This window comes from Camelina sativa, chromosome 8, assembly GCF_030686135.1.
Source record: "Camelina sativa cultivar CO46 ecotype springtype chromosome 8, ASM3068613v1".
In the NCBI taxonomy this organism is placed as follows: domain Eukaryota; kingdom Viridiplantae; phylum Streptophyta; class Magnoliopsida; order Brassicales; family Brassicaceae; genus Camelina; species Camelina sativa.
The window spans coordinates 19,164,119-19,182,029 of NC_141887.1; the positions used below are offsets into that span (position 1 = coordinate 19,164,119).

General features: G+C 32.5%; 1 protein-coding gene, 1 long non-coding RNA gene and 2 pseudogenes across 4 annotated transcripts; 3 read left to right on the forward strand and 1 right to left on the reverse strand.

The window, feature by feature from the left end:
* Positions 1-1,330: 1,330 nt before the first annotated feature.
* LOC147940167 (uncharacterized) lies at positions 1,331-1,932 on the reverse strand. Its single transcript, XR_015563098.1, has 2 exons — positions 1,745-1,932; positions 1,331-1,669 (listed from the first exon to the last, which is right to left on the reverse strand). It is a non-coding gene; the product is annotated as an uncharacterized LOC147940167 (long non-coding RNA).
* Positions 1,933-3,135: 1,203 nt separating this feature from the next.
* Positions 3,136-4,569, forward strand: LOC104709589 (immune-associated nucleotide-binding protein 13-like; annotated as a pseudogene). Its single transcript, XR_015563895.1, has 4 exons — positions 3,136-3,308; positions 3,578-3,781; positions 3,861-4,129; positions 4,227-4,569. The product of XR_015563895.1 is annotated as an immune-associated nucleotide-binding protein 13-like (transcript).
* A 4,195-nt stretch (positions 4,570-8,764) lies between these two features.
* Positions 8,765-11,208, forward strand: LOC104709590 (immune-associated nucleotide-binding protein 12-like; annotated as a pseudogene). The gene is made up of 7 exons (XR_015563673.1): positions 8,765-8,810; positions 9,074-9,163; positions 9,420-9,705; positions 9,787-10,059; positions 10,153-10,317; positions 10,411-10,551; positions 10,734-11,208. The product of XR_015563673.1 is annotated as an immune-associated nucleotide-binding protein 12-like (transcript).
* A 3,011-nt stretch (positions 11,209-14,219) lies between these two features.
* LOC104709591 (immune-associated nucleotide-binding protein 12-like) lies at positions 14,220-17,611 on the forward strand. Its single transcript, XM_087461179.1, has 7 exons — positions 14,220-14,231; positions 14,341-14,515; positions 14,653-14,838; positions 15,301-15,386; positions 15,450-15,614; positions 16,831-16,965; positions 17,513-17,611. The coding sequence occupies exons 1-7, from the start codon at positions 14,220-14,222 to the stop codon at positions 17,609-17,611; spliced, it is 858 nt and encodes a 285-aa protein (XP_087317305.1).
* Positions 17,612-17,911: the final 300 nt, after the last annotated feature.

Below are 17,911 nucleotides of genomic sequence, written 5' to 3' on the forward strand. Positions count from 1 at the left end.
CCGGTTATTTTGTCCAAACCTACCTAATATATTGTGTTGTGAAACACATTTTTTGTCACCTGAAATTATTAATGTTTATCTAATGGCTATGCAACCAATAATAACATGTCATGTAATATCTTTAAGCTTAAACATAAGCTTTTAGCGCATCCAACTTAAACTATAAAAGGTATAAGATAAAATAAATGTTAATAAATTTATTTGTTTAATAATAAAATAGAGAGGATACATTTTTAAAGCTTTCTGGATGTAGTTTACTAGCCGTCAGATAAAAGTGGATTCACGAACCGTCAGATAAAAGTGGATTCACGGACCGTCAGATAAAAGTGGATTCACGGACCGAGAAATGTAGTTTACTCAAAATTTAAAATTAATTAATTTTGAATCTTATTTACGTTTATATCACCAAAATGTAGTTTATTCAACATATACACTAATAATATTCATGGCTATACGTATATACATATATTCATCAGATTTTAGTATTATTCAACCTAATAATACATTAGGGGTTAAAAAAAGAAAAAGAAAATACAAATAATATACCAATTATTATTATTATTGTTATTATTATATATTATATATTATTATTATTATAATTATTATTATTATAATAATTTATATTATTATTTTTTTAATTTTTTTTTTAATTTCAGTAAACTAAAAAGAGCTTCTTCGACACCCAATAACAAAGAAAACCAAGACGAAGGACATGAGGACTATGAAGAAACGCTTTAGCCTTCATGGCTATACGTATTATATAAAGCTTATCTTATTAGATAAAGCTTGGTTTTCATAACCAGTGATAAGGAGTTTCTTATTTTATTTTTATTATTTTAAAATTATTGCATATATATTATCTTTTATATAGTGATAAAACCAATAATACATTAGGTCATTAGGTAAATGGCTCAAACAAGTTTTGTTCAGATTTTTATAAATATTTTAAATAAAATGACATCGTTTTATAACTCGCATGGCATTCCTAGAATGAAAACGTGACATTTTAGTCATCATTAATCAACAAAATAGTAATACTGTTTCAATTGATGGTATTGACCGGATTTCGATTATTTGTGTAGAAAATTTAAATTTTAATTAAGTTTACGTTGCTTCAAAGTTCTGTGTATAAATAAGATAAAAAAACTAAGTTCGGGGGGGGGGGGGGGGGGGGAGAGAATAGGCTGTTTTCCCTCCATATACCTACCACATTTAGCATTATCAAACTTTTATAGAACAAGTTAACCATTTTTTTTTTGTTTTTTTTAATCAATTAAATCAAAAGTTTTTCAACAACTAAAATAAAACCATTTTATCCCAAAAAAAAAACTTTGTATGACGAATCAACTATATTCAACATGAAAATTATCGAAATTATACATGTCAAACATTTTTCTCCAATTCCACAAAATTTTGTTCATTATAAGAACCAATGCCAAAATCATAATAATATAACCAATTAAATCGGAAACTATATATAACACGAATCAAATGAATCAAAATTAGTTACCAGAATGAAAGCTGTAATCTTAGAGAAACTCGAACACTTCCAGAAGCTAATTGATATCGTTGATTTGGTTGCACACAACAATGAAATGTCGATACAAGGCAAATGCAAATTCGTATCCATCATTTGCTCCAATTTCAGGAGCCCATGCCTTATTCATCACTAAAATAAAATGAATCAATTAAGTATAAACAATAAAATGTATTAATTAATTGTTGTTGGAGAAATAATCATCACCTTAAGTAGTAAAACAAAAGACCTAAACAAAACTTTAGGGGAGGTATTGGTTTAGGATTTAGAAAGAATTTTAATGACTTTAAAAGTTAGATAAAATATGTTGTTATTCAATCAAAGACTTTTAAAAACTCTTTAAAAATTTAGTGTTATTGGTTGTGGATTTGTAAAAAGTTATCTAAAATCTTGATAAATCTAGTGTTATTGGATTAAGAGTTTTATAAAGTCATTAAAAGTTTTATGTTATTCAAGTAAAACAAAAGAATCTTGGATTATTAATGAATTCAAATTTTATGTTATTGGTTTAGGATTTTATATCATTTCCTTCATAACAAAAGTCATGAAAACTCTTTCATCAAATAGAAAGATTTTACAAAATTAGAAAAAACAAATCATCAAGATTTTAAAAATCTTCCTAAACAATCTCTTAGAATCCTTCATTTTTAATTTTCTATGATTCTAACAATCAGCAATAACAAAAAGTCATTAAAATTCTTTCTAAATCCTAAAGTCATTAATTGGAAAACAAAATCTGAAATTAGTTAAATACTACTCCCTCTGTCCTCAAATATTGATGTTTGAGGGATTTCACACAAATTAAGAAATAATAATTATTAATTTTAAATATAATATTGTTTTCCTACTAAAAAGTAGTATATATTTATAAATCAATGACTATTGAATTTTCTTAATAATCACTTCTTGAAGTTTACAAAAGTTTAATATTAATTAATTATAAGTGGTAAAACATCAATCTTTGTGGAACAAAAAGAAATCACAAAACATCAATCTTTGAGGGACAGAGAAAGTATATATCTTGCATCTGTGAATGTGATTGGTATCGATCGATATTAGTTTTTTTTTTCATTTGTTTCTTAAAACTCCTTTTGAATACCTTAATCACTCTAAATGGTTTAGAAAAAGAAAAAAAAAAACACTATGAGTCCAATAATAATGTATAACCCTTATTTGACATTATTTTGATGAGATGGCTTTCTCAAGGCGATTCTCAACTTGTTTTAGTTCCTTAACACTTATGGAATTCCGAACTCAAATCAGTTTCCTACAACGTTATTAAAAAATGTGTTACAATCAAAATGCACATACATATTGTGATCTCTTATTCCTTACGCTGTCTTCTAGATATTTTTTGAAAAATAAAATAAACAAATTGACCATAAATATAATAATCCTTACTAGTGCTACATCATAACCAAAGTGATCAGTCGTACAGTCATCCCTCAGTGAATTGGTTTACTTTAACTTTAAAGTTAATATGGAGGAATATGGATTGTCCTCTTTACATTCTCGTCTCTCGATACAACAAAACTCTCATTGGAACTAAAACACTATTAACAGCATTTGTTAGTAGGGACTGTTGACATTCCTTCCTTTTTATTATTCTGAAGGCAATTTAAGTTTCTCTCTATTTTCATCCTTTATGTTTAAGGTTTGGATAAGTTCCTTCAGAAAAGAGAGAGTCTGAAGATCTCTTATTCTAAAATTTACTTGTCAATTTTTCAAATGGGTGGAGGATTGGTAGCAAATGAGATCGAAGCTGGTGAAGGTATGTCTTTTGTTTTTAGACTCTTCAAATATCTTTATTTAACTGTTTCTTTGCATTTTTGAAAAAAAAAAACATAATTAATCTCTCTCCTACATGACTTTCATTGTTGTTTCTTTTTGTGTTTGTTTGTCTCTACCGCTTAATTTGTTTTGTTAATTTCAATTCTTACTGTAAAGATCACTAGCTATTAGAATGTGTTACTTTATTGGTTCTTTCTTTCTAAATTTTTCTCATTTCAAGAACCATCACATGTTTTTTTTGTGTAACAGATTCGCTAGTAATGGAACAACATCCTGAAAGAACTCTAGTGCTGGTCGGTAAAACAGGGAACGGTAAAAGTGCAACGGGAAACAGCATCCTTGGAGAAACTAAGTTCCAGTCAAAAGCAAGAGGAAAATTCGTTACTAAAGAATGTATGCTACAAAAAGCCTCACTACCGAATGGTCTTGAAGTCAATGTCATTGATACACCTGGTAGGTGTTTGTGCTATTTTGGTTATTCATACTATCCACACTTGCTGAAAACATACATTGATATTAATGCTTCTTGCAGGCCTGTTTAGTGCTTCCTCGACTACAGAATTTACCAGCAGAGAAATCGTTAGATGCTTATGTCTAGCTAAAGATGGAATCGATACGGTGCTTCTGGTTTTCTCTTTGAGGGCTCGGTTAACAGACGAAGAACAATCAACACTTCGAACTTTGAAGATCCTTTTTGGTAGTCAAATCGTAGACTATATGATTGTTGTTTTCACCAATGGAGATGCACTTGATGAAGGAGAAACTCTGGATGATTATTTGGAAGATTGTCCTGAGTTCTAGGTAGTTTTCTCTTTTTTTTTTTTTTTTTTGCTTTACTTTTACGTAAGAGCGGTCTTGATATTCTAGTCACATCTTATAATTCCCAAATTGCTTGCAGGAGATTCTCAAGGAATGTGGTGACCGTAAGGTGTTGTTTGACAATCGGCGTGATGTCCCTAAAAGAAAGAAGAAAAGCAAGTCCAAGATCTTCTCAAACTAGTCGAAGGGATCTCAAAGAGGAACAGTAGGGAATCATATATGGCTGACTTAGGGCTGGGCATAATACCCGTACCCGAATACCCGACCCGAAAACACCGGTTTGGGTTAGGTACGTGTATGTCTTAAAAACTCTATTGGGTTCTATTCTCTTCAACCTGTGGGTTTGGGTTCGGTTCCAGGTAATACCCGATACCCAAACACGTACCCGGCAAACCCGAGAAAAACAAAACACTTCATTTTAGGATTTTAGAGATTTCATCAGTTTGTTTAGCTTTTGCGATTTTGTCGATGATTCAAAGATACTTCGATGATTTTGTCACGCTCCTACTTCTGAAAATAAAGGGAGGAGAAAAGAGCAAGTTAGTGATGATGCAGAAGGCACTAATTCTGCTAAGAAGGCGAAGACAAGATCGTGGGGTTTGGGACCACTTCACCAAGCTGAAAACAAAACTAGGGAAATGCAAATGCCATTACTGTGGGAAAAAACTTGGGATGTGCTTCTAGCAATGGCACTTCTACTTTGAAGAAACATCTAGAATTGTTCTGCAAATCATACAAGGCATGGCAAAATGCTAATAATTCTTCTCAAATTGTTTTCACTCCTGATGGTGCTGGTGGTAGTCTTAAAGTGAGTAAGATTTCAGAAGCAATAATTAGAGAAGCTACTAATGAGATGTTGATACTTGCAGAGTTACCCTTATCTTTCATAGAGTCCTTAGCTTGGAAACATTTCTGTTCCAAGGCTCAACTGTATAAACCTCTTTCTAGGAGAACAGCATCAAGAGATATTATAGAGCTTTATGTTAGTAAGAAAGCAGCTATGAAGAAGATTCTTGGGCAGAACAGGCAGAGGTTGTCACTGACTACAGACATATGGGTTTCAACCACTACTGTGGCCAGTTATATGGTAATAACTGCTCATTTTGTTGATGCTATGTGGAAGTTAAAGAAGATGGTCATAGGATTCAAGAGTGTTGATGATCATAAGGGTGAGACAATCTGTAAGGTTCTTCTTGAGTTTCTAGCTGAGTGAGATATAAAGAGAGTGTTCTGCATCACAGTGGATAATGCTACAACAAATAGTTCTGCTATGACTAAATTTAAGAAAGCAATAAAGCAGATTGGAGATGATGCATTGATATTGAAAGGTGAATATATGCATTTAAGGTGTGCTACTCACATACTGAATTTAATTGGTAGAGAAGGTTTGCAAGAAGTAGACGACAGTGTGGCTGCTATTCGCAATGGAATTGAATATGTGAGAGCTACAACAAACAGATTGAAATCATTTGATTTGCGTCTTGAGACAGTGAAAATTAAAAGGGGAAGTGTACCTTTGGATGTGAGAACGAGATGGAACTCGACATATCTCATGTTAGATCAAGCGATGAAGTTTAAACTGGCATTTGAGAGGATGGAGGCTGAAGATAAAGTGTATCACGATTACTTTTTGGAAAAGGTGGATGGAAGGAAAAGGATTGGACCACCTACGCCAAGTGATTGAGATGAAGTTGAAAGGTTGGTTTCTACTCTTGTCATATTTTATAAATCCACATTGGTTCTTTCAACTTCAAATTCGGTTGCCTCTCTTACTAAGAACCTCAGTGAAATAACCTTGAGTACAGATTCTGAAGACGGTTTGAAAAAGAAAGCATTATCTATGTTAAATAAGTTGGGAAAGTATTGGGATCCATTTGGAGAACAGGTTGAAATGAATAGGCTTGTGATAGTAGCAAGTGTTTTTGACCCTAGAAAGAAAACAAAATTTGCTGAGCTCTGTTTTGATGCATTGTATGGGAAAGGCAGTGTGGAGTCTACTCATCTTTTAGATGATTTGAATAGTATCTTAAAGGATTTGTATGATGAGTATAATAGAAACAGCTTATTAAACAAAACTGGTAGTGTGTCATCTTCTAAGTCACAAGGATTACCTTCTCAGTCGCAGTTCCAAGAGCAAGTTGCACCTGACTTTCGTCAAAAAGCAGGTATTGTTGATATGGAAAACTTATATGATGATATTGTGATGGAAACAGGAAGTCACAGTGCCTCTAATGAGTTGGAAATATACTTGAAAGATAAAGTGGAGAAACCAAGTATTCTTAAAGGTGCAGAATACGATTTGCTATCTTGGTGGAAGGTCATAGTGAGAAGTACCCTGTTCTATCACTAATAGCTAAGGATATACTTGCAATGCAAGTGTCCTTAGTAGCCTCAGAATCTGCTTTTAGCACTAGTGGTAGAATTTTAGATCCTTATAGGAGCTGTTTAACACACCAGATGGTTGAAGTGTTGATCTGCACAGAGCAATGGCTAAAAGCTGAAATTCATATCAATGAAAGAGGAGTCTCTACAGTACAACATTTGCTTTCGGAAGCTGAGTATGATGATGAACTTATGAGAGGTAAGTTTAATTTTTTATGAACTTATGATTTTACAAGTTTGAATCTTATTTTGACTGTAAAACGGTTGTTCTTTATTACTTTTACTTCTTAATCTTACAGTTTTCATTTTTTTATACAGAATATGAACCTGAATTCAAACATTTGGATAGCTAATCTTGAGAATGAGTCACAAAAGATGATCTTTATAATAGTTAGAAAGGTAAGTTTAAGTTTATAGTCTTTGCATTCGTCATTATTCACATTCTTGTAATCTTGTTATTGACATTCGTTTCATTTTGTTTCAGGAAATATCAAATCAAAGACATCATTCATGTTTCACTTCTAGACAACCTGCAGTTTCTATGTTTTACTTGACTTCTAGGTTTCATTTTCACGTCAGACTTGTATTTTCATTTTGAGTAACTTGAGTTTTTGTTGGATTTGTGTAATACTATTTTGGATTGGTTATCACAGTTTTTAATCTCTTTTAGTCTTTGGATGATAAATTTGGAGTTATATTGTATGTTTTGTTAGGTTTTTTATGGTAAACCGCAGGTTTTTTCTTGTATAACTTCAGGTTGGATTTGGTTTTTCGGGTCAGATTTTGAGTGGTTTCGGGTATCCATTACCCAAACTGAATGAAACCCATTTTTCTGGGTTTTTAAAATTATAACCCAAACCGACCCGAACCCGGTAGTACCCAAACCGAACCGAACCCAAACATTGAAAAATACCCAATGGGCTCTATTTTCCATTACCCAAATACCCGAACCCGAATGGGTAATACTCGAACCCGACTAGATTACCCATATGCCCAGCCCTAAGCTGACTTATCACTTGAACTAAGGGTTTAAAAATATTTGACTCTTTTCTTTTTAATAATATATGTTTCACATTTCTTTATATGTAAAATTTGATACCCTTTCGCATGGGCAGGAGAATGAGGCCACGTTCCAGCAAAACAAGAAGAAGATTGAAGCAATGAAGAAAGGTTTATTTTCTAAACAAGAGACATCTTTATTGAAGGAGTTAGAGAACTCATACAAAAAAATGCTCAAGGAAACCGAAGAGAAGGCAATACATTTATCGGTTATCGTCTCTCTGGTTCCCCTAGTATGTGATGTTTAGATTAGATCTTTATATGTTGATAATGTTGTGTCTGGTCAGGTCTCTAATCAGTTAAAGGAATCTTTGAGGGAAGTGAAGGAGCAACTATCAAAGGCAGAAGCCAGAAGAGAAGAAGCCAAGAATAAGATGAACGAAAACCAAAAACTATCGGCTGATGAGATTAAGCAGTTGAGAGAAGATCTCAAGAATGTCACGAACGAGAGAGATAACTTACGTGCCCAAATTGAGGGGAAAAAGTGCACGATTCTTTGATTAGTATCTTCCCATCCTCAACCTGATACTATTTTGTATAAGCTCTGAATTTAATTTGAATTGCTTCAAGGTTATTACGAAGAGAGTTAAAGAAACAGATGTTGTTTTGTATGACACCAAACTATAGGAGAGTGAATTGCACAAGACAAGGGCATTAAGAAATAAGAATGTTTATTTATGGTAAAGTCTTTATTTCATATATGCACCAACCTACGGAACATTTTATGTATTGTATGAATTTTTCTAATTTTTTTTTTGTGCAATTTTTTTTCACTAATTGCATTGTATGAATTTTATGTATCGTATAAAACCCTTCGTTGGCTTTATTCATATACTCCTATCAGTGGAGAATTGGTTTAAGAACTTCAAATTGAAAGAAGCTTTTAATGGTTTATTGGAAATATAACGTCCCCATATGACTTCTCGAGACCAAAAAAAAAAACACTCATTGCGACTAAAGACATCATCAGCAATTCGTTAGTTGAGGAGCAATAAGACTTTTGATATTCCTTTCTGTGTTTTTTTTTGTCATAAATATTTTTCTTGAAAGCCGAACTCAATGTTCTTGAGAAACGAGAAAGTCTAAAGATCTCGTCTTTTTTTCTTTGTTTCTATATAAAACCAAACCCTACATATCTACAGTTTACTTATTCAGAAGAAACTATACAATTTTCAAATGGGTGGAGGACTAATAGCAGATGATTTCTTAACTGATCCTACAGGTATGTCTTTGTTTCTTTTCACTCTTTGCATCTGTTTCTCTCACTCAGTCGTATGTAATAAGAAGAGAACATTGATGGGATCCATATTGCAATTAGTATTAGTCTAATAAACCAGAGTACACATATATTTTTTTCCTTCCTTTTTTTTTTTTTTGTGAGAAGCATGTATGTAAGTCTATTAAAATATCCTCAAATGAGGAAATAATCTGTTTTCTTTTCATATTAAAAAAATTCTCTAGCTCTTTGTTTGATGATATGTATAGATCTGGATTTGACTGACTTGCTACTGGTCTCGGAGGATGGTTCTGTTTCGGAGGTTACTTGTGATTTAGGTTCACAGCAGAAACCTACAGGTAAGTTTCTGTATCTTTAAACTCTTTGACTCTGTTTTTTCTCTCATCAAAACATAATATGGATCTGTGTCTTGCAAGAGTCGTACTGTAGAATTGGTTCCGTAAAAAGAAATTGACTCTATGCATTTCTGAAAAGAAAAAAAAAGAGTACTATCTTATCTTTTTGCTTCTCCCTTTTGCAGAACAGAGAAGTATGAAACGTACATATAACTACTTTAGATATGTAGTTAAAGTTCATTATCATAATATATACAAGTACAATATTTTTTCTTACTTTTGGACGTCGGTTTGACAGAGTTGCCAAAGGTCTCAGAGCCCTTGCCTGAGGATGGTTCTGTTTTGGAGGATACTTGTGAGTTACGTTTTGAGCAGAAACCTGAAAGAACCCTACTTTTTGTAGGACGTTCTGGTAACGGGAAAAGTGCGACAGGGAATAGCATTCTCGGAAGTCGAGCCTTCAAGTCGAAAGACCGTGCATCAGGGGTAACTACAGCATGTGACGCTACCCAATGGCCAGATCGTCAATGTTATTGACACTCCAGGTAAAGTGTGCGAGTCTGAAAACTACCAAGCAAATGAGTCTTCTACGATATTAAGTATTAACAATCTTAAACCTGTTGCAGGTCTCTTTAGTCTATCTCCATCAACCGAGTTTACATGCAGAGAGATTTTGAGGTGCTTCTCTCTTTCCAAAGAAGGGATTGATGCAGTGCTTCTTGTATTTTTCCTTGAGGAACCGGCTCACTGAAGAGGAGAAATCTGCGCTTTTCGCATTGAAGATCCTTTTTGGAGGCAAAATTGTTAACTACATGATCGTTGTTTTTACAAATGAAGATTCCCTTGAGGATGATGGTGACACATTTGATGATTATTTGAAAGACTGTCCTGATTTAAAGGTTTGTGTATCTTTCACTTTAGATCTCGAAACTTCAGGCAGAACATTTTCACTCTATCTTGTGTTTCTTATTGAGTTTTCTTGTATGTTGTAGGAAATTATTGAGGCCTGCAATGACCGCAAGGTGTTGTTTAGGAACAGGTCTAATGCCCCTGAGAGTCAGAAAGCTAAGCAAGTTGAGGAGCTTCTAAACTATGTTAAAGAAATTGCAAGGTTGAATGGAGAACCATTTATGTCTGATTTATCACATGAGTTGAGGGTGAGGAATAAAAAAAGTGAATGTTTTTTAAGTACACATCCCTAGTTGATGTCTTTTGATTTTTGCTTATTTATTATTACATCTGCTTCTCAGGAAAATGAAACTGCCTTCAAGATAAAGCAGAGGAAGATTTCAGAAATGAGGGGCTGGTACACAGAACAAGAGATGTTTCTAAAGATGAAAGATATGGAGAGGTCTTTTGAAAATCAGCAGCTCAGGCAAATGATGGAGAGGGTACTGTGTTATGTAGTTTTTATATTCTTCATTGATATTTTGATTGAGTCATGCATGTCATAACATTAAATTTAATTAGTGTCCCTCTTCACAGCTCAAATGTGAAGAAATTAATATTTTTGTTAAATGTATTCCAAACTTGATAATTTCCTATGTAACATTCCTCTGATTTACTTTCTTAGGTGGAGTCACAGCTGAGAGAGACAACAGAGAGGCTAGAGCAGCAGCTGAACCAAGAGCAAGCTGCAAGACTTGAATTGGAGAAAAGGGCGATGGAAGCAGAGAAATTGTCAAGTGATGTGGTAAAGAAGCTGGACGAAGAGCAAGCTGCGAGAGTTGACCTGGAGAAAAGAGCAAATGAAGTTGAGAAAAATTCAACTGGTGTAATTGAGAAGCTGAGGGAAGATCTAAGGAGAGCTGAAGAAATGGCCAAGGAGCTCAATGAAAAGGCTAAACAGTGCATCATTCTTTGATTGATACTGTGATCAAAAAGACTAAATTTGATGCTTGATGAATGGAGGGATTGGTTTCTTGTTATCTTATCATTGACGGATATATATTTTCCCTAAGTTGGGTTGGTTTTTTCTGCTTTCTCACTTATTATAATCCTTTGTTTTTGTACCCTTAAAGAATTATGCTAAGAACATTTACAGGGCCCTGTGACTTCTCCATACAGAAAACACATATTGGGAATAAACACCAATATCAATAATTCCTCAACTGAGAGTAAGTAAACTTTTGATATTTTTTTCTTCTTTTTAGTCTATTTTAAGACAAAACTGAAGGTTCAGATGTGAGTTCTTGAGAAACCAGAAAGTTTTAAAAAGTTGGACAATTCTTGGGTTCACTCCTAATGTGAACCCTTTTGTTCACTTCTCCTTATTTTAGCCAATAAGAATCTGACATCTCATAATATATTTAAGAACCTATTTATTAACCTCTTTATAAAATAAAGAAACAAAATATGTATATATTATTATAAAATTTAAAACTTAAACCGCTTATTTATAAACCCAAACCGATATATAATTTCATTCTAATTGTAAAATATAAACCCTAACCATCTCATTTGTAAACCCAAACTGACATATAATTTCATTCTAATTGTAAAATCTAAACCCTAACCATCTTATTTGTAAATCCAAACCGACATATAATTTCGTTCTAATTGTAAAATCTAAACCATAACCATCTCATTTGTAAACCCAAACCGACATATAATTTTGTTTTAATTGTAAAATCTAAACCCTAACCACTTCATTTGTAAACTCAAACCGACATATAATTTCGTTTTAATTGTAAAATCTAAACTCTAACCACTTCATTTGTAAACCCAAACCGACATATAATTTTGTTTGAATTGTAAAATCTAAACCCTAATCACCTTATTTGTAAACCCAAACCGATATATCATTTCATTCTAATTGTAAAATCTAAACCAAGCCAATATATAACTTTCCTTAAAAAAAATTATACAGTATTTGTTTCCTTAATATGTATTGCTTTTTAATTTAATTTTGATTTATTTTTTTAAACAAGATAATGTATAGAAGTGAACAAGAAGATTCTCATTGGTTGATAAGGAAGAAGTGAACAAGAAGGTTCACCCTAGGAGTGAACCTAAGTATTTTTCTAAAAAGTTTTATTTTCTTTTCGTTCTATATATATATATTAATGTATATATACAAATATACAACCCATTAACCTATCTGTTAGAATTACTTTTTTTTGGTAAAATGTTAGAATTACTTGTTTAACAGAAAGAAACAATACGGTAACATTATGTTTGTTTTTTGTCCTTTTTGCAATAACATTAGAAATTTAGAGTTATTTGTTTTTCCTTTTTACATTAGGGTTATGATGTCAATTAAAAAGATATCATCTTATAACGAAATGTTGAACATATTTGGTTATAAAAAATACATAATATTTTATAATGAAATGATTGTGACAAATTAAAAATATGTATTAATAATATCTTACATTGAATGAAAAATATATTTGTTATAAAAATAGATAAAATCATAATTCTGAAGTCCACTCTATAGCTTATTCTAGATAAGCAAAAGTATAGATATATAAGCAAAATATAAGAATTCTACCCCAAAAAAAAGAGCAAAACACAAGAAAAAGAAAAAATTTTGTTATTTCATATACCGAAATCTTCCCCTAAAATTTTGTTATTTCATGCATGGAATATTGGAAATTAGAATGAGCTGTGATGATTTTGACCAAAAAAAAAAGAAGGAACGAACTATTTGTTTAGAGTTATTCAACATTAGAAATTTAGAGTTATTTGTGTTTCCTTTTTACATTAAGGTCATGATGATGTATCATGGCCTAAAGGGCCTTTGATTCTATGAGAAAAATCATATTCAGATGGAACTGAAAGCCGTGTCAATGGACGTTGTCAGCCTATCCTTATACGTACAAGTTCGATCAAGGTTTGTTCCTGGAGAATACAACTACAAAGCGTCAATATTTTTTTACAGCCCACTCTATAGCTTATTCACGATGTTGAAAGGCCCAATGTACTCGATGACACCGCAAAGCAACTCCCGCTTGCCACGGTCTACTCCAATTAACATGGAATAGTCCATGACATTGAGATCCTTCAATCTATTCGTTCAATTAATTTTTTGACCAAAAAAATCAAAACCAACTAGGATATACCTAAAAAAATATAACTTTAAAAATTAAATTATACCAAAGAAAACGGAAAATGTGATTTTTTATCTGAGTTTTCAAATAAAAAAAAAAATTAGAAATTGTGTTTTTTGTAACATTTTCCTTGTTTCCAAAAGTTTTCGTGTATGAAACGGACTTTGATAAAAAAAAGTTTCCATGCAACCTAGAAAATTAGTAGCACATTATTTACCAAAGAAAAAAAGAAACCTAACATTGTGTTTTCTGATGTTAAGAAAAAACTAATATTGTTTTCGTTTTTAGCATTATGTTCCTTTTTACATTAGGATTATGAAAACTAATATTGTTTTCCTATTTGCATTATGTTCCTTTTTACATTAGGATTATGAAAACTAATATTGTTTTTCTATTTGCATTATGTTCCTTTAGGGCTATAATGTATCCAGGGCCGGCTCAGTGAAATTTATGGCCCAATACAAAACAATTACTTTTTAATGGATTTTATAGATAAAAAAATAAAACTGAAACTAAATCTTAAAATTTTAGAAAATGAGGCTTATTTTGCAATAAAAAAAGTAGATAAATTTAAAACTTGAGACCAAATCTATAACTTTCATAAAATTGAAGCCTATTTTTGCAGTAAAAATATTTTTTGAAACCTATTTTTGTTACTAAAAATCTCAAAAAATATGGAGGCTCAACACCCATGTGTCATAAGAATGGGTGAAGGGCCGGGCCTGAATGTATCATGCATGGCCCATATATCTACACAGGGTCTTTGATGCTAATGAGAAAATTCATATTCCAACAACAGCTCCTGTCACGAGATCGCAATCTAAGCGCAGACTCTTATCACTAAACAATTTTCAAATGGGTGGAGGTGGAGAGACTAGTATCAGATGATGTTCCTTCATGTTTGTTTCTTCAATCTCATTGTAGGCGCAAGAAGAGAATATGATTACACTCTAAATATCTACTCTTAGCTCTTTTTTTATTTATATTTATCTAAAGATTCGAATTACATGGAGTTGCTTGTGATTTATATTTATCTTTTTTTATTTATATTTATCTATAGTGGCGACAGAATCTTCTTTAGAGTATTGTTCTCTTTCAGAGGTTACTTGTGACTCACGTTTAGAATAGAGACCTGCAAGAACCGTGATTTTGGTAGCGCGTTCAGGTAATGGGAAAAGCGCTACAGGGAATAGCATTCTTGGAAGACAAGCCTTCAAGTCGAAAGGTCGTGCATCAGGGGTGACTACAATCTGTGAGCTACAGAGTTCGACGCTACCTAATGGCCAGATCCTTAATGTTATTGGTAATGTGTTTATGTACATGTGTGTTTGAATCTGAAAACCATCAAGCCTTGTGCATATTAATATATATATATATATATATATATATATATATATATATATATATATATATATTTGTGCATCTTGTTTGGTTTTGCAGGTCTGTTTAGCCTCTCTCCATCAACCGAGTTTACGTGCAGAGAGATTTTACGGTGCTTATCTCTGACCAAAGAAGGGATTGATGCAGTACTATTGGTGTTTTCCTTGAGGAACAAGCTAACAGAAGAGGAGAAATCTGTGCTTTTAGCATTAAAAATCCTATTCGGAAGCAAAGTTTTAGACTATGATAGAGAGAGGAAGCTTAATTAACGGACGAGAACGCTAAATCTCCAGGAGAACTCAGATTCTCGAACGGATCTTGCTTAAAACGTCGTAACTTGACGAAGAAGCAATAAGGATAGGGCCGAGATCGGGAACAATATCGACCTGGTTTTGCAAGTTCTCCTTGCAGGGCTTGAACACAAGCTCTTAGGGTTGAGAGTCCTCCTCTCTAGGCTTTAGGCAAAACTCTCTTAAAACTTTTTTATTCAATAATCGATTATTACATACATGTGAGGGTTTGATCCCTTTTATAACACCCTTTATGATAAACTCAAATCTAAGACTAAGGAAAGATATAAACATTAAATATTCTAATCCTAATTCTTTCTAAAATAAATAATTAACAATTAAAATAAGCTAACAAATTTAATGGATCCAAATCGGTAAACACTCACGTAAAGCCCATTATATACTGCATTAGACTACATGATCGTTGTTTTCACAAATGAAGATGCCCTTGAAGATAACGGTGATACGTTTGAGGAATATGTGAATGACTGTCCTGATATCAAGGTTAGTGTGGTCTTGCTATTGGTACTTAAACCTCGTTGAGTGTTGAATTGTTTATGGTTATAGGAAATTCTCGAGGCCTGCAATGACCGCAAGGTGTTGTTTGAAAACACGGTGAAAGCCTCTGACATTCAGAGAGCTAAACAAGTTCAAGAGCTCCTAAACTATGTTGAAGAAATCGCAAGGACGAATGAGAAACCGTATATGGACGATTTATCTCACGAGATAAGAGTGAGTGAGTGAAATGATATATCATGGTTTTTAGGTGTTTTTAGCCATAATATAAGTCTTATTTATAAAGTATTTTTGGTGTTTCTAGAGTCTTTTTAAGTCTTTATAGGATTTAGCATGGATGGGAGCATAATGAAGCTAAATAGGAGGATTTGGAGTATTATCAAGCATTGAGGCTAAGCTGTGAAGTTGGGAGACAAGTTCAGAGATATGCGTCGGTCGATGCAAGTTATAGTGTCGATCGATGCATCATCCAACAGAAGAATCGGAAGTTTTCTCAGAGGTTTTGAAGATTTACAAAGTTGCTCCAAAGCTTTCCATATTTGCATCATTAGTCCTAAGTTATTTTCTGCAACCTTTTTGAGAGCTTTTGGGAGAGAGATCTGAACTCCTTCGAGAGAAGAATTCTTAAACTCCCTTTCTACACTTTTAATATCTATTGCATATTATTCAGAATTATGATTTGTTCTTCATTAAATATGTCTGAGTAGTTTGCTTGTTAGGTTCAGAGTTTTTTATAGGTTTTTTATGATTTATTAGATCTATTATTTTTAGGATTCATTATCTTTTGTGATCTTCATCTTAGGTTGTTTTTCATATTAATTCTTGATTGATCACCTAGAATTAATACCTAGGAAAATAAATTGATATGAGAGTATAATTGATTTTCCTGATAAAGCAAAATTATTTCCTGCAAAGAGATTTGATTTAATAATTTTGTGAACAATCTAAACTTGTTTTTAAACCTGATTTTTAACTTTGAATTTTACAAAGAGATTTGGATTTTCTGGTTTTAAATTTAGATAATATTTGCAGTGAGAACTGATTTATTTTACAGAAGAGTTTAGAGTTCTAGATCTGATCTGAATTGCTTGAATCCTATTGATTTATTGATTTTAATATTTTGTAATTTCCTGAGAAATTCTCTGGGCCTAGCTCTTTGATCCTTTGAATTTACAATAATTTTAATTCTGTTTTTGCATTGTTTTTAATTTAATATTTTGATTTAGCATAATTAAAAGATTAATAAGTCTATTGTGTGATCTAGAGTCTCTGTGGATTCGACCCCTAGAGTATTACAACTGCAAGGCTGTTAGTACCATTAGGTTATTACAATTTGAGCATATCATGAAACAATGAACTTTTGTTTGATACACATCCCCTCTTTTGATGTCTTATATGATTGCTTATCTTGGTTGTTACATCTGCCTCTTAGGAGAATGAGACTGTTTTTCAAGAAAAGCAGAGGCAGATTTTGGAAATGAAGATGAACCAACAAGACATGTCTCGGATGTTAAAAGATACGGTGAAATCTTATGAAAATCAGCAGATCAGTCACATGATGGAGAGGGTAATTAATCTGTTTTGGAGTTTTCTATATATTGTTTTGTTACTTATCAGAATGAGTCATGAATTTCACAAAAACATTAACTAACTATATAGTATCCCTCTTATTGCTTGTTCGTCAGTTCGTCAGTTAAAGAAAAATTCAAGTGATGCAGTTGATAAGCTCAGGATGGATCTCGAGAGGGCGGAAAAAATGACCATGCAGCTTAAACGAAATTCCAAAAAGTGCACCATTCTGTGATTGATATTGTGATCAATAGAACCAAATTTTATGCTGACTGAATTGTGCTTTTCTTACGTTGAGAGATAATTTTTTTTCTAAGTTGTGTTAGTTTTTTCATGTTTCTTCTTCTACCCTTTATATGGTCTTAATTTTTCTTACTGATTCTGCCAATAAAAGAACTTAGTCTCTCTCTGTTCAATTATTTTTTTTTTTTTACCTTTTTAAGTTCTTTAGAGTGACAATAGAGTCTTGTTGCTTTATAATATCTTTTTGGGTCAGATCATGTATTTGTTTCTTTCAACTCTATGATTCTCTATCCCTCAATCAGATGCGTAGGAAAAATGCAAGTGAAGTTGAAATCTTGTTTACTCTAGAACTAGTTTTAGATGCTTACATGCACCTTATGTGTCTTGCCTTTCGTAATTGAATGTCGAATAAGTTGAGGACTAAAAAACCATATTGCTTGTTGAGTACTCTTGTTTATTTTGTTAAAGTAACCTTGTTCTGCATGTTATCTCTGTTTCAGGAATGTTGAAATCAAAAACCTCTAAGATTCTTGTTTAGCTTTGTCGGATCACTTCAATGGAAAGGTTTATATTGGTCAATCATAGTGGCAGCCGCAGCTTCAATGTTCTTTCTTCAGGCAAAGTAAAAGCATAAAAGATTGTTATCTTTTTTCTTAAAATTCCTTGCTTGTCAAAGTCAGACTCCTTTTGGTTTTTACTAT

What these genes read in the sequence shown, in the direction of transcription:
- LOC104709591 (XM_087461179.1), top strand. An exon ending in ATGACTGTCCTGATATCAAG is followed by an intron (nt 15,387 to 15,449) that starts GTTAGTGTGGTC and finishes TTATGGTTATAG; the next exon opens with GAAATTCTCGAGGCCTGCAA. An exon ending in ATTTATCTCACGAGATAAGA is followed by an intron (nt 15,615 to 16,830) that starts GTGAGTGAGTGA and finishes TCTGCCTCTTAG; the next exon opens with GAGAATGAGACTGTTTTTCA.